This window comes from Lagopus leucura, unplaced genomic scaffold (genome assembly GCF_019238085.1).
Source record: "Lagopus leucura isolate 7727_CA_CO unplaced genomic scaffold, USGS_WTPT01 Super-Scaffold_73, whole genome shotgun sequence".
NCBI lineage: Eukaryota > Metazoa > Chordata > Aves > Galliformes > Phasianidae > Lagopus > Lagopus leucura.
In genome coordinates, this window is record NW_024962252.1 from 52,165,350 (window position 1) to 52,186,381 (window position 21,032).

General features: G+C 39.5%; 1 protein-coding gene across 2 annotated transcripts in view; it reads right to left on the reverse strand.

Moving 5' to 3' along the window:
* Positions 1 to 21,032, reverse strand: part of SNX9 (sorting nexin 9) — a 62,309-nt gene that overhangs the window by 3,711 nt on the left and 37,566 nt on the right. For both annotated transcript variants that reach the window (XM_042886138.1, XM_042886129.1), the window contains exons 10-17: positions 19,094 to 19,224; positions 14,765 to 14,868; positions 12,940 to 13,043; positions 10,273 to 10,350; positions 4,568 to 4,644; positions 3,157 to 3,246; positions 2,450 to 2,564; positions 966 to 1,057 (exon numbers count right to left, since the gene is read on the reverse strand). In XM_042886138.1, the coding sequence (XP_042742072.1) occupies positions 966 to 1,057; positions 2,450 to 2,564; positions 3,157 to 3,246; positions 4,568 to 4,644; positions 10,273 to 10,350; positions 12,940 to 13,043; positions 14,765 to 14,868; positions 19,094 to 19,224 (791 nt within the window). The remainder of the gene's footprint in view (positions 1 to 965; positions 1,058 to 2,449; positions 2,565 to 3,156; positions 3,247 to 4,567; positions 4,645 to 10,272; positions 10,351 to 12,939; positions 13,044 to 14,764; positions 14,869 to 19,093; positions 19,225 to 21,032) is intronic.

A 21,032-nucleotide genomic window follows, 5' to 3' on the forward strand; every position in this document is an offset into this window, starting at 1 on the left:
CCAGCACCCTACATGTGAACACAGATCTGGTCCCTGTGCTGAGTGAAAGAGGAAGTTCAGTACAAGGAGACTGTCAAGGCTGCAACCAGAAGAGGTTAAGAACTGGGACAAAAGATAGAAGGAATTTAAGGGAAATATATGCGCCTGGCTGCATCAGACAAGCCAGAAGAACTGAGCAAGGTGACCTAATAGGGGATCTGGTATTTTCAGCAACTGAAGATATCCACTGAAGTGCCACTTCTTGCTACACGAAGCGCAACCAGTTACTAATTACCCCTTTAAGTCTAGCCAGCTTCTAGCATACTCAGACATTTTACCAACACATCAGATGAGAAAAATTCTTCTCAAGTTGCATTTCATAAACTAGAAAGAATAACATGGATAAGAGCAACGTTAAATGAGGACATATTAGATAAGTCACCAAATCACTGATTTGCCACCCCACACGCCTATACATCAGACTGTAAATCAGAGAAGCTTCCCTCTGTCCTTCCACACTATGGGACAAAAGTTTCATTCAAATGGTTTTATTTATTTATTTATTTATTTGCTGTTGTTGAATTTGTTGCAGGAGGTCTTCTTTACAGCATTTTTCAGGACTGTTTGGTAATATCTGCGTGCACGAATCTAAAACAAGTTCTTTGTAACCTCAGTAGCGGCACTGAGAAAACCAAACGAAACTGACAACTAGAAAAACCAAGCTATCAATTAGCACCAATAAAGTTTTTCACCACGGTATTTTAGGTCTAATATCACATAGCCACGCACACAGGAATAGCATCTGTACGGAAATGTCACTCATTCTTCTTTCATGGGGGCTTCACCCCCCTCCCTTTTACAATTCTTTTCCAAATATCGTACTGGGAGAGGTTCATACAGAAAGATGACTAAACATAGTGAGTATTTCTCATAAAAGTTCAGTACAGTACGTGCCAGGAAAATGGCACCAAAATACTGCATCTTACCGTTTCATAAAACTGTGCCTGCTGCTCCAAATAAAGACGAATGACACTGTTGTAGTCATAAATCCGGTTACTGTGGAAGTGATTCATCTCAGCTGCAATCAGATCCGGGATGCAAATCATTCAAGAGAAGTGCTCATAGTTAGGAAAGGTTTCCCTTACTTCAGGTTAGTTACTGTGCAACAAGCTCAGTGTCCAGCCCTGCCAGTGTATTTCCTATTCACGTGCCCACAATCTGTTTAGCCTGCAGTGCTGAAGTTATGATGGAACTATACACACAATTGGTAGGGTGTCAAATACTCACTGCTGAAGCACCAATGCTTTCTGGGTAAAGCCAGGTTCTTGTTACAATACTCAGGGGTACAAAGATTTGATAAGGAAAACAAACAGGATTTTGTCTTACTGAGGTTAACTGTCCTATTGGGAAGTTTTTCAAACATATTTGGCTTGGGAATTCAGACTTCCAAGGGTACAAATAAGTTCAGGCACAGCTGTAAACATTTAGATAAAACAAAGATACAGCCAGTAGTTTGACCCATTCTTGACCATTTCAGAAGGAATCTGAGAAACTGCATCACTGAAGCCATTCCTTTCACCAATTTCTGCATCTTTTGTCAGATCACAGCTTATAGCTGAAATAAGTGATATGTATTTTGAGCTATCAATAGAGGGAGAAAAAACATTTGAAACTGCAACAGCCATCGTCAAGGTCTTTTCCCATGATTCCCACGGATTACCACTTGAACAGAACAATACTTTTACATCACTGCATCCAGGAAGAAACGATGAGAGAAGGAAGGGAGGAGATTTTTGTTCTTTAATTGGCTCTGTGTGCTGCATTGCCTTCTCCCTGTAAACTACCAAGTACTCTTAGCTTCAAGTCAGCTAGAAGAAGCTAAAACACTCAGCAATGAGTAACCACATTGAGGGCAGTATCAGGATGCACTTTAGAGTCTAGTAATGTGCAGGCCTGAACTCTGACTCCTCAATTCCCCTTTTTTTTTTTTTTTTTTTTTTTTAAGGTGCAGTGTATTACATCTCCTATTTCCAACATCTCTAACCTAAAAAAGTTTGAAGAACATCCAGGAAATTAAGTCTTATCTACAAGAACATGACACTCAACTGGATCGTGCCTGATTAAACTCTGAGTCGGAAAAACACATACATGTTCTCAACTGCTTCCTGCACCAAGGCCCATGGCTTTATTTTGAGACTCACTATGATTTCAAAACGAAAGAATTAATACTCTGGGATGCTCTTATTTCAAATGTCATATTGCTACCACAGAAAATACACATTTTGGAAATGCAATTAAAAGCAAACAAAAGAAGAAAAACAAAAAAGTGAGGCAGAAAAGCAGCTGTAATTCTAGGAAAACAAATAGGTAACAACAATTTCTGGTAGAATAAAGATTCTTTGCCAAGATTTTCTTACTTAAAAATCCTTCAGCTCTACAATATTGCCATTTAGCTCCAAATTTGTTTTACCTTGTAGTGCATAAGCCATTGTGCTCACACGTTTCACCATATTCTGTTTGTCCTGTGGTGTTATTTTACTGGTTGCAACTAACTTGTCACTTTCCTTCACTCTTTCTATTGCTCCCTGTAGAAAGCAAACGAAGAAAGATTAAACAAGTAGCCAACTTAAAGGTCTTCACAGTCATCTACAATTCCACTAGCCACATTTTGATGTTGCACAATATATACACAGAATGACTGATAGGTTTGTTATTTTGCTCCACTGCTTGCAAGATGCGACTTAGAACACAGGCAGGAACATGGTAACCAAGAAATTGAGTTTGGTAAAGGCAGTAATAAGCAAAAATACACACAGAGGAGACAAAAGGATCAGGTTCCAAAATTCAGCAGAATAACATAGGAGACACCAAAAACTTCAAACTACCAAATGCCTGTAGAACCTTACCCACATGTTATGCAATATTCAGAAGACAAACACTGTTTTCCAAGAGACTACAATTCACTGCAATATAACATGATTCAAGAAAACCCTCAAGTCACAAGCAGGAACGGTAAAAAGAAATGCTTCCTCCTTAACAATGGATTTAGACTGCACTTTCCTTTTCATGCCAAACAATATTCAAAAAACCCTGTTTATGTTGTTGGAATAACATTTGTTCTTCCCCACGCAGGTCTTCCCACTGCCCAACTCCTGTGAGTAAATGTCCCTCACGTACCTTATGAGCTCCTATGATGTCAGGGAAGCAACCAAGAAATCCCTTATACTCATGATTTGTTTCCATCAGGAAGTGCAGATCTTTCTTTGGCTAATAAATAAAGCGTATGCATTGTTAAAACTACCTGAGACATTAATATCACAGACACAGTAAAGAAATAATGAAGCCAATAAATGGGTTGGGGAAGAAAGGGAAGACTAGAGAAAAGTAAGTGAAAAGCTTAATTGCTTGTTGCAAGTTTTTCCAAATTTAAACAGGTCTTTATTAAAATGTAAGCTTTTGAGCACCAATAACAAGAAGCCTCAGTTCTTTGTTCTCCTTAACACTGGCCTATGAAGTGAGTGCTTTCCCCCAAATTCTCACAGGGTTTTCTAGTCCTAGCAACTGCAATTTCAAGCAACAACCCCATTGCTATATGTGTACCTATACAGGTGCATCTCCTTAGTTGCTTAATTGTGAGGCTGTGTAAGAGCTTCCAGATTCAGCCTTCAAATTAGGCTCTATATTTTGGAAATGAATCTTAAACACTCTGCAAACACTGATTTATAGCTTGAATACCAATATAAAATCTGGATTTATTTAAACTAGATTGTTACCGTAGCAGACAATTGCACTGCAGCAGGCAATTGCACATCAAGGCATAATGAAAAGTAGGAAGATTTGGATCTTGTAGACATCTGGGGAATATAGGATAAGATGGAATCCTATCCTTGATTAAATCTCATTCTGTTGTTTAATGAACATCAAGAAACAAATACATGTTAAGATAAAGTAATCATTTTAGCGTTTTAGAAGCCAAAATGGCTTTCTGTTCCAAGAGAAATACCTTCTTATTGCTTCCTTTCCAAACTGACATAGAATCATAGAATCATTTGAGTTGGAAAGTACCCTTAAAGGCCATCTAGTCCAACTCCCCTGCAGTGAACAGGGACACCTACATCAGGTTACTCAGAGCCTAGTCCAGCCTGACCTCGAGTGTCTTCAGGGATGGGGCATCCGCCTCTGGGCATCCTTTTTCAGTGCCTCATGATCCTTATTGGGGAAAAAAAAAACTTTTTCCTTATTTCCCATCTAAATCTCCCCTCTTTTAGTTTGAAACCACTTTCCCTTGTCCTATCACAAGAGACCTTACTAAACAGTCTGTCCCCTTCTTTCTTACAGCTGCCCTTCAGATACCAAAAGGCTGCTCTCTTTTCTCCACAGCTCCTTCTCCAGACTGAATAGCCCCAGCTCTCTCAGCCTGTGAGGGTGCACTTAAAAGTATTAATAGCAGTTTCACTTAAGTGGTCTGCATCATTAGCATTTGTTACATTTTAATATGAGAAAAGGAGAAAGAATAGTCACATCCACATAGGTGATGTATTTATACATGCTATGTCAGTGTGAGCAATGTGTGTCACAATGCTTCTACCTGATCTGCTACAAGGCTGGCGATTTCTTCATAGGTTTTTCCTGCTTCTGTTATTGCTTCATTGAGATCAGATTCCCCTAAAAGTAAACACCAGTGTTTAAATTACAAACAGCCACATCTTGATTCAAGACAAGTTTCTGAAATACACTCTTTTAAAATTACACAAGCCTACTCATCATTTCATAACCCAAAATAATAGAAAGGTTGGAAAAATATTGGTTTTATACCATTAAAGAAGGAAAACTATGAAGACCTTGTACAGAATGAATACTGGAGGGACCATTCATATACTGTTCTACCATATCAGCACCATTCATTTCCACACTTCAAAATTATATGTTATTTAGATATACAGGTACTCCCACACAGGGAGCACCAGGAAGCCTACTAAAGTAAGAAGGAAGGAAGGGAGAACAAAGAGGGTGATGCTAGGAGATAAACCAACAGTGCTCAAGAGAGATCTGAAGGTCTGTTTTTTTAACAAATTATTTTCATTCCTGACAAGCAGCACTTTCTCCATAATGCCCTATGGAACAGTGATGCTACCCTTAAAATCTCCAGCAGTCCAGGATCGTAATTATTAAAAGGCATAAGGGGCAAAAAGAGGCCCTACTAACATTTTCTCATTGCCAACAAGCTTTCTCAGCTTTTAGGGAACTCTTCTATCATATTTTCAAGCTGAGTAAGAATCTCTGCTTTTGAGAATGAGCTTCTAACCTTCATCATCACATGAAACAAATAAAAGGCTGCAGAAGCTACATGGAAAAATACTAACATCACCACAAATCCTAAGCTAGGCAACACCACAAGCACTCCTAACATTGTATTACTAGCAGCGCATGACTATGTGAGACAAAGATAGAAACAAGCCTTACACTCTTGTTTTTTCATGCCACTTTGCCTTCCCAAAACACTGTTTTTTGGTGTGTTTTTTTTTGTCCTTGTTACCTTGTCCAACGCACTCAGTCAACAGTATGGAAAGCAAATCAAGGTAGAGAAGGTGGAAAGTTTAATTTGCGGTTATCAAATATTAGCTTATGAAAATGTTATCCTTTCAGACACACCTTGACACCAGGCAGCAGTTAACAGCCTTTAAAGAACATTTTGTTTTTATGCTGTAGAACATTAATCATTGACTTAACTGAAAATTACCAAATGTCGATTTCATTAGTGATTGATTCCAACATTCAAATAGTTTCTTCTATAGACATTTAACAAATTATTTTATGTCACACAGCACTCTTTCATTTCAGCATGTCCTAAAGGAAACAGGGTAATGACTAAATGTTGCTTAAGGTCTATCAGTCAATTCTTACATTCCATTAGACTAGTTTTATGATGGCAAAAGCTCTGACAGAAGGCTGATCTTAAGTGCTAGTAAGTCCAGCCATACAAACATGGTTAAAAAAACAGCTGTTTTTCCCCTGTTTAAGCCCGTTATGATAAAATAAAGATAAAAACAACAATAATGCCATTGAGAGACCAAAAAGGTATGTAATTTAAAAGTTATCTTCTTCCTATTAAACTATTAAAAAAATAAAAAAAAATAAAATCAGAGAGATCAGTTCCTCAGGGAGGAAAGTGATTTCACTACTTTGGAATTCCATAGGTCTGTTGAAAAGTAACCTTGAGTTTAGCTTAACTGTTGCTGAGGCAACTGCTAGATTTCTAGGACAAAACATCTCGTGATTTTTATTCAGTTCAGAAGCCAGGTTGGTCTAGATATTGGCTGTTCATTTTGTAATTTCATAGAAAGAAAATGACCTTTCCTGTCTGTGTATAAAAAAGGCTACAAGCATTCAAGTAAAAAGAAAACCTCCCTGCTTCTGTGCAGAACTCACCTAAGGGACTTCCATATACTGGAGATGCAAATAAGCCCTCCAAATACATGCTTTTTCATGTGGGGGCAGTGGAGCACAGAGTCTGCTGCTTCTAGCAAGAACAGGATTAACAGGCATTCACTCTGCTATGGAAGCGCACCCTTAATGATGCAGGTAAGAGTTGTACCAGACAGCGGATCACAATAACAGACAGTTAGATGAGAAGCAGAATAGTATCTGCAGCTCCTCACATTGCATTCTTATTTTCTGCAATCTCTTTCTCAGGCCATGCTACAGCAGTCTTAAAGAGTCAGATTTCATCTGCCACTTGCTGCACTCTTCAAGTTAAAATACATATCAGCAGAGTCAGGTCATGCTCCATCAGTCAGTGCCCAGACCAAGCTAGCTTTCTGAAGTTACTGCTTGCAATTCACATGCTCACACATCAGAGCAACTCAAATTCCACCAGCACATTCCTGCCATTAACTGCTGTAAGCGTGGGTTTCGGTAAGAGTCTTTTTACTTGGACAAGTCCACCTTTTTAACATTCTCAGCTGCTCAAGAGTTGTGCAAGATGCTAAGCTGGGAGTGGGTAGCTCAACTGGAGCCATGAAGGCTGAACCAGGTCCCAGTTCAAAGATATACCTGCTGGCATCTACAACAAAACTAAAGTAGTTTTAATCACCGTATTCCCAAAAGAAACAGAAAGGCCTTCAAAGTTTTGATTAAAGATGCATGTAGAAAGACCAATTAAAAAGTCCAGTAGTACTCTACAGATATTTTAACACAGTCATGAGGAGAAACTGATATTTTCACTGCTTCACAGGCCTGCCTGCATGCTGTTACAGGGAGACGAAGGAAGATGTAAAAGCATGAGGAGTCTTATGGAAACGTTCAGCAGAGTATCTCTCAGGAGTTTAGCTGGTTGGTAGATGCCAATAGTAATCACCTCAGAGGGAATACACCAGCCATGCTGAAGGAACAAATATTTCATAAGATGTGATTAGAACAGAATTTTTTTCTTTAATTTTTGTCAAGAAGTAATTTTTTTTCCCCCTCAAAGTACGTTTCCAAGAGTAGAAAAAAGATCAAGACTGATGTACTAAGAAACAACATGTAGCAAGACTTTTTTTGGTGCAAAGTACTTCTGACACTTGCCACGTTCAGCACTCAAGCAGCCTGGAAGACAAGATATCCCTGCGGCTAACTGGTGCAACTGTGAAGCTTACATGCAACTACCTAAGAAAATTCTTGAGGGGTGATGTAGGATTGGGAAATTTCACTACAGCGGAATGGCATAGCATAGCATTTGAAACCACATAAGAGAAGCTGTAGTATTTTAGGCTGCATTAGCTGCAGATCATCACATAATGCAATGAGACAGGCAATTCAGTGCCAGACTGAAAGACACTTGCAGACATATTCTGGAACTTTCCAATATATATTTCTGGACTAAAATCATACTTTCAAAGCACTTGTTCCTAAAATGGATTGGATAGTACAGAGGCCCTTGGCCAAGTTACAGGAAAACCCTTCAATGTATCATTAATAGTTTTTGAAGTACCCTCGCCTCTGCAAATACTGGAGCCAAATTCCTTGTATGCCCTGTGGTGGGAATGAATTGATAAGGCTCATTTTGCAGCATAAGAAAAACAGCTTGAGTGAATCAGCTTAACACACGTATCTTGAATGGTGCTATCTTAAACATTTCAGACTGAAGTTAGGAGAGAAGGAAGTGGACATTCAATGTAAGGCTCTGCACAGTTAAGGACAAGAGTTAAGACTGAGTTAAGCTCTGAAGAAAGAGTTAAGGACAGTAGATTTGTCCCAGACAAACTGCAAATGAACTGACATACCAGATATGTTGCTAGAAGTCAGCTACCAGTAGCTGGAAATGCTCATGTAACAAAACTGCCATCTTCACTGGTCTACACAATTAAACTTCCAGAATTTATCATCAGAAGTAAACAAGCACAGGGGAGTTGGGTGTCTGAGTAAGGATGAAAAAGATGAAGTGATTCAGCTACCAACAGAAACTAAACTGAATCCTTTTCAGTATGGTCAAAGGAACCAATCTTCTTTATTGAAAATCCAGAAAAATCATACCCCATACTCAGCTAATACTTCTTTGTTTGAAGGAATAGGTTCAGTGTTGCCTTTAAATACTGAGATTATGAAAGCTGCATGCTATCAGTTAAATTCAGGAGCTTTTATCTCTTGCACAGAGCCCAGTCAATTCACAGATCTCTAACTGAAGCAGCCATCAAATGAAACCGCACACAAAGAGCAGGCATGGCAGACTGAAGGTAGCAGTAAAGACAATATAAAACAACGTGTGTACTGCATTTGTTGTCTTTTCCTGAAAATGGAAATTAAAAAGAAAAGTCCCATATGTTCTTAATTCTGAGGAAAAAAAAAAAAAACTGGTGTACCAGCTATTAAAAGAGCAAAATACTTGGATTGGGAACAGAGAGAAGGGCATTCTTCCTCTGCAAAACACCAGGATGCAACCCAGTGCAGCTGGGCAAACAGCAACATCCTTGCCTTGTTCTCAAGAATCATGGGGTGTACTTTTTTTTTTCATACCACCCAAATTGAAAGGCTGATCTACAAGTTTGCATCCTCACTTCAAGCCATTATTCTTTTTCTTTTATCCCAGTAAAGAACGCGCATTATAGTTCAAACAAATTTCAATCCTTTCACAAGAATTCTTGCAGCAGATTGTACCTGGGTAGGATTTACTGTTTTCTAACCCATGCTGAGTGTACATGGCTACACAAATTCTCTGCTTGGTTTTCATATACAAAAGTAACATTTTCAGTAAGATACCACATTCTAATTGTAAACAAGCAATTATCCTGTTCAAGTACAGGACAAAGATGAGAACAAACTACAAGAAGTATTCCAGTATTTCCAGCATCGGAGATCCTGAGTTTCAAAATGGACTGCATTTTAATATATGCTTTTTGGGGAAAAAAAGTGTTCAGAGTATAAATTGAGGAACAGGTTATAGTCCAAATACTTAATGGTTAATTAAAAGTTCTAAAATAGAAAGACTTCAGGAAGTGTCTATGCATCAACCTTTAAGGTTTTAGAACAGAGCAATTTTGCTATAAAATATAAGAAAAAGAATTGTAGTTAATCTGAGAATTCCAGAAAGAATATATCCCATTAGCTCTCTTTGGGATATGAGGAAACGTTTCCCAGATAATGAATTCAGCACATTAAAGTAGAAATTTAATTTTGACTTTACAGACTAAAGAGAACTTGAAAAGTCTGCAAAAATAAATTGCAATTGATTCTCTCAATTCCTCTCTTACAACTTTCATACCCAGTGTGACAAACTCTTTTTCAGGGCCCTTGAAGAAGGAAGGATAAAGGATGGGAAAGGCTACAGCAGCCAACCCCCCACCACAGTTAATGGCATACAAAAATCTAGCAGTAAGTTTTTCATCCTTGTGTGGAGCTGTTGTTGCACACAACAGTTCTGTAGAAATATTTTCAAGGCTCCATTTCCTCCCCTTTCCTCTGATATGACAGAAATATAGGCCACAAAAAAAAAAAAAAAAAAAAAAAAAAAAAAAAAGCTACAGCATGTTTTGCCAGTTAGCTCAGTGATTAGATTATATATTACTGAGATCAAACTAAACTCCACCACTACCAACCCAGCACCTGATTCCAGAATGAAAGAAACAAGACTGCAGATTAAAAAACAACCATAATAAACATGGAGCAACACGGTTTTAGTAGTTTTCCAGAAACATGACTGATATCTAAATTCAAAAAGGAAAGAATCAAGACCTTCGCAAAACAAACCCCAAACATAGCACAATGTAACTGAAATATCTTTTGTTAACTCAAGTACAAATGAAACTGCAGAAGTACCTTGGTAACCACTAGTGTTGAAGACCAGTGCCAGGCTCTGCAGTGCTTTTCCGATCTTCTGGTATTCCTTGGGCAGTGCTGAAAGTGACAAAGGGATGGGGAAAGAGGGAAACAGAAGCAAAAATCTTTAAGATTTAACCTTAATTTGCAACATTTCCAAAACTTGAAAGAAGCAGATGTCAAAACCAATGAGGTATTACATTGTTGCTAATAGTGAAGCATTTACAATCACATTCTCACCCCCTCTACCCGCTACACAAGCTTCGAAACTGGATAAAGCTCTTTGCAGCTTGGATTTTTGAAGGCCACAAACAGCTGGGGAACAGTGCGCAAATGCTATAAAATTTTCACTGCACACTTCACCTCAGTCCTCCAACTTATGTGTACAGTGAGATTTTTTTCGCCTTCCTCTATAAGGAAGGTGACACGGAGCAGAAATCTAATATTTTAAAGAGAAAATTAGCTTACAGACCTGTAATACCTGAACTCTCCTGAAATAATGGATTTGATATTTAAAGAGACTAGAAACCAGGCTTATCTAGGAATAAAAGCTGATGTAAGTATGTGAATTACAAAACTGAATTCTTGAGTCCATTTACTAAAAATATATGCATAATTTGCTTCCTCACAAATTAAAAAAAAAAAAAGATTAATGGGTATGTGTTTATTACTAAAACTGAGTATCACCACTCCAGAGGCCTAAAAAGCAACGTGAGCTGTGAAAGCAGTTATTTTTGTTGCTGTTGTTTTAAATGAACTACCTACACTAGCAAGGAACAGAAAAAAAAATAGATTTGCTTTTTGTTGTCAAATATCTGCGCTCATGAGGGCACACAGCAGTTTTTGGTTGCTCTAGCATTACATACAGTTGGATTTTCAGAGGGACCCTTCTGTAGCCAAAACAAAAAAAAAAAAAACAATTACTTTATTGATCATCTATAAAATCATTTCTCAGGAATGAGACAACTTATGAAAGCTGATGTTTCTTAGGGAGCAGGTACCATTCAGAGCACTAAAACTTTTTTTCAGCCATTTACTCTTTCCTGACTCCCCAGTGGTAACTTCAGCAAAGAACACCTTCATTCCATTTGTGTTTCTGATGTTTGCACTGTCAGTCATTTTTAAATGTTATGGAATGGAATGCATAGAAGTCATTGCTCAGGAAGTGCCAAAAATACTTCTGATTAGGAGTTCAGACTAGAGCTGACAGAAATTTACATTATTCAGTTTTTCAAGTTCAGATTTTACTATTCTCCCTTTTCCATTCAGTATGAATGTCTGAAAAGTTAGGAGTTAAAACTGCCAATCACATCTGACTTTGTGTTTATGCAAGGTAATTAAAAGCTGTGACCACTGCAAAAAATGATTACACAAATCATTACATCCCTAAAGCACTTATGTCATAAGTTTAGAGAGATTTTAACAGTGAACAAAATAATGAATTTCTGCTGTAGCACAACTCACAGCCAACCCTTAACTACAGTGCTTTGATCATTTTCTTCTGTGTCTGCAAAGCAATGCTATTGTTCTAGTCTGTGCTGACAGACTCTCCTTCTTCCCCTGACCTTTACTTTTTACCCAGAATTGCCAGTAATGATCCCCTAGTGAAATGAGGGCTCTACAGTATTGAAGTTGTGAGGTAAGAGAGTTCAGATTTAGACTATTTTTAACGTTAGCAGCAAGAACGTCAGTGATGTGTGGAAAGAAACCTTCCTCATCAAGTGGAGGAATGTAAATAGCTTAAAACCATATCCTGCAGGTGCTAATGTAATCACTACCAGAAGAGACTGAGCTCCTACACTTCCCATTCCTGCTAGTCAGCTTCAGATATTCAACTGCAATGTAAGATTAGATACCAATGAAGAGAAACTTAGGAGACATTCCAAGTCTGGGGACAATATCTGGGTTGGGGAGGGTGGGGGGAAGGAAAGAACAACAACAAAAAAAAGTAGACTTGAGGAGAATTATATAACTGGTCTTTGGTATCAGACACTACAGCCTGCCCTGAAGTGTTTATTATGATTCTCAGCTGTAGTACCTGCTTCCTTTAATAGCTGCCTTGTGGTGGCCACAAACACTGAACACTGCTGTGGACTAGGAAATTAGTGCCCAGGCAGTCATAGGGACTTGGTGTGAAGTTCTGCAACCCTAAATATCTGCAGGAAGGAAGAGACAAGATAGGAAAGAAAAAAGAAAAGAAAAAAAGAATAGGGCTAAAGAATAAGTTATAATCAAGTTCCTCAGTATTCTTTTTTTGAACTCTTTTCATGTTTAAATCTCCTCTCCTAACATGCAAAAATAAAAGGTTAATAAAGTGCAACAATTTATGACTTGATCAAAGAGACAGGTCTACTTTGCCCACACCACTAAAATGTAGATGAATGACAAAAAGAACAGATGCAACAAGGATTTAGATGTATGACTGGAATTATTTAACTCACAGTATTTTTAAGCCTATAGACGGGGACCAAACAACTTTATTACGGGCAAAAAACCAAAAGAACTGAAAAAACCTGCACAACTCACCCTTTCAGACACCAAGAAAGGCACATAATTCTCATTATAATTTAGGATTTCCTTTAGTTTTAAATTATACTTTGACTTACAAAAGAAACAAATAAACAGAACAAGAATGAAAATACTGTTGAGTTCAGAAGAGACACTTACGCCCTGTACACCTCTTCCAGTGCTCTTGTCCCACTGTCAGCAGCTCTTTAACTCCATCATCCATTGCTTTGGTGAACCTACCCACTGCGTCACATTTCTGTTCTCTGGGACATATGAAAGAAGCAAAAACAAAAAGCAATTTAGAGAGATGCATTATTCTAACTTGACAAAACATCCACAGAGCTCTAAATACAAACAGAAGGATGCCACACCAACAGGAAGTTAGATGGCAGAGTTACAGGAGCAGCAAAATTCATGTTCACAAAATAAATATAATTGTTCCAGACTTTTTTTAATTAAAAACCGTCAAATTACTAGCAAAATTGTTTCAGCAAATAGCATCTTTTCACTGAAGAACTATTGAACACTGCAAAACTTTAACCCAAGAACTACAGAACAGCCTGATTTGTCCACTTAGAGAAGTTATGGCTTTCAAGACTATAAAAAGAATATTTCATGTTTTATTCAAGTGCAAAGTTATCTTATTTGAAAGGAGCACAAAACATTTGAAGAAAAACAGAAAAATACATCACAACTCCATAGCCAAATAGATTGAGAAATAACATAGTTGAATTAGGTGAATAAACTGAATTTGCACAGTTTTAAAGAAGGAAATGACGTCTAACTGACTCCATACTGCTCAGTACAGTACGAAGACTGTTGTGTCGTCCTCTCTAATATCACTACTATATCTTGATTAGAACAACTAAAATGCTGTAAGTGATCTAAGAAATTAATTGGACAAAACACTACATATCTTCCCCAGGATGGCAAAACAGCAACAGTAAAGGTAAGGTGACTGCAAAAAGAATGGCCAGACTGTGCTCTCCTCTGTTTTGTTGATGATGGTATGCATGTCCAAGGCATCAGAGTCACCTTGCAGTGCCAAAAGATAAGTTCTCAGCACCACCCAAGCTGCCCACCTCAGCCAGAGGCTCTGTTGGAGCTGCCCGGTTTGCAGTAGGGGTTTCTCACAAGAACATTAACAGGACTGATGCGGTTGGGTTTAGAAGTGATACAGCAATGCCACTACACACAGTCTGTCCCACTGGTGGTCTTGCCTAACATTACAGAAGTAATGGGCTTCTCGCAAGTGTTCATATCAGTGCTCGCTCTCTCTTGGGTACATCAAGAAGTTTTCAAGCCACTTATCTTCAGATACCTAAGACGGAACTCTGTGTCAGACACCTAAAGCCCACATACAAACAGCAGAAAAAAAGCTGTCATCTCAAATGAGATTTTGCAAGCATTTAAATTATATACCTACGGGTATATAATCAGATGTGCCCTCTCCTGGTTCATCTCCTTAGGCTTTTATGCCACTGGGACAATTACAGCACATCACTTCAGAAAGTTTGAAATCCTCATGTTCAAAGTGAAAGTGATGTATGAACATCCATTCTTTCTGATTAGTACAGAACTGCCACAGCACAGTTGTTATATGCACCTTAAAAAGTACCACAGCACTTGCATAAAGTCCACACTGGGCTATTTCCACTTGTAGGTACACTATTGTTTTTGCTCCTACAAATACTTCTAGTCCTGTCCCACTAGTTTATTCAACAACAGCATATACTGAGTTAATATACAACTAGAATAGTAAACATAGTACACATTTCTACACTGTAAAATTTGAAAAAATTTGAAATAGAAATTTGGATAATGTTTTGCATCCAAAATGTTTACTATTTTAGTTTTTATATTAACTCAGTATATGCTGTCTACTCAGATTTATGATATCTACTGTAAAAAAACCCATGCAAATACAAAAAAGCATAACACAAACCAACCAAAAAATACTAAAGCAAACAAACCAACACCTTACATTTCTACCATGTCAAGGTCAGGAGCTTCTGGTTCCATTGTGGAAAAGATCATGACTCCTACAGTTTCATCTTTTTCTGCCTTCCGCTTTCCAGTTTTCCACTCCTTGAGGAAAGACCAAAATAAATAAATAAATAAATAAAAAGAACTGATCATCGTTGTTCATCCACTGTTAAGGACGTGCACTTACACACAAAGGAGAACATCTAGGAGAACAGACCACCAACACCTTAAAATCTTTCAAACGAATCACAGAATCACAGAATTGTAGGGGTTGGAAAGGACCTCAAGAGATCATCGAGTCCAACTCCCCTGCTAAAGCAGGTTCCCTACAATAGGTCACACAGGTAGGCATCCAGACAGGTCTTGAATATCTCCAGAGAAGGAGTATCCACAACCTCTTTGGGCAACCTGCTCCTGTGCTCTGTCACACTCACCATAAATAAGTTCTTCCACGTTAGCACCAAACTTCCTATGTTCAAGTCTCAGGCCATTACTCCTTGCCCTATCGCTACACACCACCAAGAAGAGCCCAGCCTCATCCATTTGCCGTCCACATCCCTTCAGTATTTATAAACATTTCTCAGATCCCCTCCCAGACTTCTTTTCCCCAGGCTGAACAGACCCAGGTTACTCAGCCTTTTCTTATATGGGTGATGGTCCAGGCCCTTTATCATCTCTGTGCCCCTCCACTGGACTCCTTCTAGGAGATTCCTGGTTTTTTTGAACTGGGGAGCCAAAAACTAAATACAGTAGTCTAAATGCAGCCACACCAAGGCAGAGGGGGAGGATTCTCTCTCTTAATCTGCTGGCCACGCTCTTTTTAATGCACCTCACGATAACAATGGCCTTCTAGGCCACAAGGGCACACTGCTGGCTCACTACCAATCTGTTGGTCACCAGTACTTCCAGGTCCTTCTCCATAGAGCTCACCTGCAGCAGGTCATCCCCTGGCCTGTACTGACACATGCAGCTATTCCTCCCCAGGTGCAAGACTCTAAACTTGCCCTTGTTAAACCTCATCAGGTTCCTTCCTGCCCAATTCTTCAGTCTGTTCAGGTCTTGTTGAATGGTAACACAGGCTGCCAGTGTATCTGCCAATTCTTTTTATCATCAGCAAAGTTGCTGAGGGTGGATTCTATCCCCTCATGCAAGTCATTGATGAGGATACTGAACAAGACCAGATCCAGCACCGAACCCTGGGGAACACCACTAGTTAAAGGCCTCCAATCAGACTCTGCACCACTAATGACAGCCTCTGAGTTCTGCTAGTCAGCCAGTTCTCAATCCACCTCACTATCCACTCATCTATCCCACATTTTTTAAGTCTCATAACAAGGATGCTGTGGGGGATAGCGTCAAATGCCTTGTTGAAGTCAAGGTACACAACATACAATGCTCTCCCCTCATCTACCCAGCCAGTGATGACAACATAGAAGACTGTGGTTGGTCAAGCATGATTTTTCTTTGGTGAATCCACGTTGACTACTCCTGATAACCTTCTTCTCTTCCAACCGCACAGAGTTGGCATCCAGAACAAGTTGTTTCATCACCTTTTCAGGGATGGAGGTGATGCTAACTGGTCCATTGTTTCCTAGATCCTCCTTCTTGCCCATTTTGAGGACTGGAGTGACATTAGCTATCCTCCAGTCTTCAGGCACCTCTCCTGTTTGCCAAGACCTTCCAAAGATGATAGACAGTGGTTCAGCAATCACCCCTGCCATTTCTGTTAGCACATGCAGGTGCATCCCATTGGGGTCCATGGATTTGTGTGCCTTGATTTTGGCTAGTCACTTCTGACCAGATTCTCCTCAAACAACAGGAAGTCCTCCTTTACCCAGATTCTTTATCTTACCTGAGGGGTCCAGGATTCCTGAGGGCTAATCTTAGCATTAAACACTGAAGCAAAGAAGGCATTTTTGCTTGAGCACTCTGTTTTCTAGATTTTGTGGTAAAAAGGCCCTTTTGTATGCTACTGAAAAGCAGTATAAAGGCAATTTATATTCAGCTGTATGTGCACATGTGATATTGCTGATATCAGAAGCTGCTCAAAGTGATCATAAGACTGTTATGTAATTGTCATACTGAGCTCTTAGTGGAAACAGAAGAAAAAATTCCAGATGCTCTGTTTATATTAGCCTGTAAGTTAGGTTCTAAGAGCCAGTGATTAACTAACATGATCATAAAACTCACCACTGTCCATTCAAATAGCACTTAATTGGGACTGCAGTTATTATGTTAGTAAACCCTTTATTTCAGAATAATCAGGTTGGAATAGAGTTCGGGTCTGTAGTCCAACATCCTACTCAAAAAGGGTCATGATCCTACCTGCGGAAGGATCATTAATTTGATGAAGGAAAGGCTGTTGATGTGGTCTACCTAGACTTCAGCAAAGCCTTTGACACTGTCTCCCACAGCATTCTCCTGCAGAAGCTGGCAGCCAGAGGCTTGGATGGGTACACTCTTGGCTGGGTAAGGAGCTGGCTGGAGGGCCGGGCACAGAGAGTGGTGGTGAATGGAGTTAAATCCAGCTGGCGACCGGTCGTGAGTGGTGTTCCGCAGGGGTCGGTGCTGGGGCCTGTCCTCTTCAATATCTTTATTGATGACCTCGATGAGGGCATCGAGTGCACCCTCAGTAAATTCGCAGATGACACCAAATTGGCTGGAAGTGTGGATCTGCCTGGGGGTAGCGAGGCCCTACAGAGGGATCTGGACAGGCTGGAGAGCTGGGCTGGAGCCAATGGGATGAGTTTCAACAAGGCCAAATGCCGGGTCCTGCACTTCGGCCACAACAACCCCAGGCGACGCTACAGGCTTGGGGCGGTGTGGCTGGAGGACTGCGTAGAGGAAATGGACCTGGGGGTATTGATTGATGCTCGGCTGAACATGAGCCGACAGTGTGCCCAGGTGGCCAAGAAGGCCAATGGCATCCTGGCTTGCATCAGAAACAGTGTTGCAAGCAGGAGCAGAGAGGTGATTGTTCCCCTATATTCAGCACTAGTGAGGCCGCACCTGGAGTACTGTGTCCAGTTTTGGGCCCCTCACTGCAAGAAAGATATTGAGGCCCTGGAACGTGTTCAAAGAAGGGCAACAAAGCTGGTGAGGGGTCTGGAACACAGGCCATATGAGGAGAGGCTGAAGGAGCTGGGAATGTTCAGCCTGGAGAAGAGGAGGCTCAGGGGAGACCTTATTGCTCTCTATAACTTCCTGAAGGGAGGTTGTAGTGAGCTGGGGGTCGGCCTCTTCTCTCGTGTCATTAGTGATAGGACCAGGGGGAATGGTTTCAAGCTACGGCAGAGGAGATTCAGGCTGGACATGAGGAAGTATTACTTTTCAGAAAGGGTGGTCAGGCACTGGAATGGACTGCCCAGGGAGGTGGTGGAATCACCGACCCTGGGGGTGTTCAAGGAAAGACTGGATGTTGCGTTGAGGGACATGGTTTAGTAGGAGCTATTGGGAATAGGTGAACGGTTGGACTGGGTGATCTTTTAGGTCTTTTCCAACCTTAGTGATTCTATGATTCTATGATTCTATGATTCTAAATGTGACCTTAGTTACTGAGGGCTTTATTCAACCTGGTCTTAAAAACATGCAACAATCATTTACTTTTTGAGGAGTCAATGTGAATTTAGTATGAGTATGTGGTGAAAATAGCAGCATTCCTATTCACTTCCACATCAGCAGATACTTGATATCTAAATTATCAACAGAGCTTGAGCTCAATCATGAATAAAATATTATTTACTAAAGGTGAAGATATCAATCTCCCCAGAAGAAACCCATAAGTAAATGAAGGGAAGGGATAGGGAGGAAATCAGAAAGCTTGGTATACTGGGTCAGGCTACAGCATAATCCTATTACAACTGATTGCAGTGAAAACCATATCTGGGGATTTTTGTTTGTTTTTAAATATAGTACAGGATGAAAAACATTCCAGTTCTGCAACAAAACAGTTACTACTGTTAGCAAGACAGTACCAATCAGAGGACTGCAGCAAGCCTGACAGAGATGGATAAGGGAAAAACCCCAAATGATTTCTTGGGTGTCCTGCTGGAGGACACAAACTGGCCTTAGATTGGCAGCAAAGCTACTTTCAAGAGTGTATCTGTTAGAGTGGCATAGAGTACTTCACAAAAGCAACTTTACATCTTACTTTAACCTGTCAGGTTACAGCAAGGTAACAACAGGTTACAGATCCTTGCTGCTGCCCACAGGGGGCAGACAAATGAGAAGACTACGGAGTGCAATTCTTACTTTGAAGGGGGAACGGTGGGTGTGTGGGGAAGGTGGGGGGGAGAGAACCAACTCCTCAATTCCAGCCATTTCCTACCTTCTCATCTCGGAAATTGAGAAATTGCTGGAAAACTTCACTTTCTGAAACAATAGGATGGCGACACATCCTTGTCATCCAAGCTTGCAGCCTCTCCATACGCATTTTGATAAATTCTTCTTCAAAGCGCCCTGTTATACAGTGAAGAGTAATTGTTTTATTTCCATTTCAGAAATCAGCTTTTCTTTTTTATATTTACGTATATATGCACACACACACACATATACATAAAAACACACACTAGATACCCACATACAGAATCTGTAATTTTTCTTTCGAGTTGTTAAATAGAGGCAGAACTTATATGGAGTAAACATTAAGGTAACTAATCAGAAAAACTCCAGATCACAGTACTGGATATTGCTCCTTTTAAAGATAGTTATAAGAACATAAACCTCACCCGCAGTTCAAATCACTTTTTGGAAAAAAGAGATTAATAAACTTTTGGATGGAAAAATTAAGATAGCTAGATGATCCAAGACAAATTAGGCATGGACTTGGAATGCATATGTTTTTCTGATACAGTCCACAAAATTCCTGGCAGGGCTCTACAAGGCTCTACAAAGTTAGAGGAAGATGAACTACCTACTTCCAAGGACATCATATCCTAAATAACAAAGCACATGTATTTGAGTGGTCCGATTTCAAACAGCAGATTTTATTTTTATGGTTGTGAGCAAATGAATGTGTTTGACAAAACAGAAGTCTCAATAAATCTTCTGTATGAACTGGTTATAATGCATATATGACCCAGTAATTGATTTTTTTTGTCAGTTAGATTACAGCACCAAGTAACCAAAAAAATATATTTTTAAATCAGTAGTGCTTCAGTAATGCATGTTTATAAGAATATTTTAATTTTAGCACAAACTATATCTAAAGAGAATAATATCTAACTTTTAAAAAATGCACTACAGACATCTTAAACGTAGATTGAATAGGATATATTTGAAAGAAATGAGAGATTCCTCCAGATAACAAATGTGTATAGTTTCAATATAGTTCTACTATAAAGTTACTGTGGCAGCAGCTTGACAAAAGTGGATTTTTATTTATTTATAAATTGCAAATATGGAAAGTGATAAGCACAATTTGTCAGTGTTTCTTGTAACACTTCAGAAAAAAAAAAGGGGGAATATTTTTCTTTTTTGGGGGGGCGAGGAGGGAAGACGAAAGAGAGAAGGGGGGTAGCGGGGAAGGGGAGGCAGTGGCTTGAGAGAATTTAGTCTCTCCCACAGACTCCAAAAGACAGAAATCCACAGGGAAAATTTAATTGAGATGACAAAGTCCTAAGTATTAAGATACAGTTAAAATGAAATCTAGCGACTCCATCAGGTCTTCTGGTTTCCTTTCAGTCCACAAGCACAAGTTAATCTAAATACACTGGTGAATTCCAAGTACGAGGCTATCTAAGGGGAGGGGAGGAAGTCACTTCCTCACTTTTCAGTTTCCTCGGCATTTATCCCAGCATTTGCATCAATGCTTAGCTTTCTTCAAACACAATTGAACTGCTGCATTTTTACTGATGCCCACAGCCACATGGTTGGCTACATGCCTGCTTTTGCATACTTGTTTTCGGCTGGTTATCCTAAAGCCTTTATAAAAATTTTACCAGAAAACGTATGTAGAAATTAACGTAAGTAGAAATATGTAGAATAAACGTAAGTAGAAATATGCAGATTTTATACAGGCTTACACTCCTTTCCTCACAAACACCCATGTGCCCTTGCAGATAGGAAGAAAGAGACCAGTGAAAATGCACAGACTGCGCGTTCAATTGTAGTTACTGAATTCATGAGCACTTAAGTTGTGCAATCCCACTTTCCTTCAAGTAAGAACAACTGACTTTCATAGGCTTTGGAGAGTTTGGTCAAGCCGAATGGGCACTGGACTGGAGCACAGTGCTACACAAATGAAATAAACTCTCTAAAACAATTGT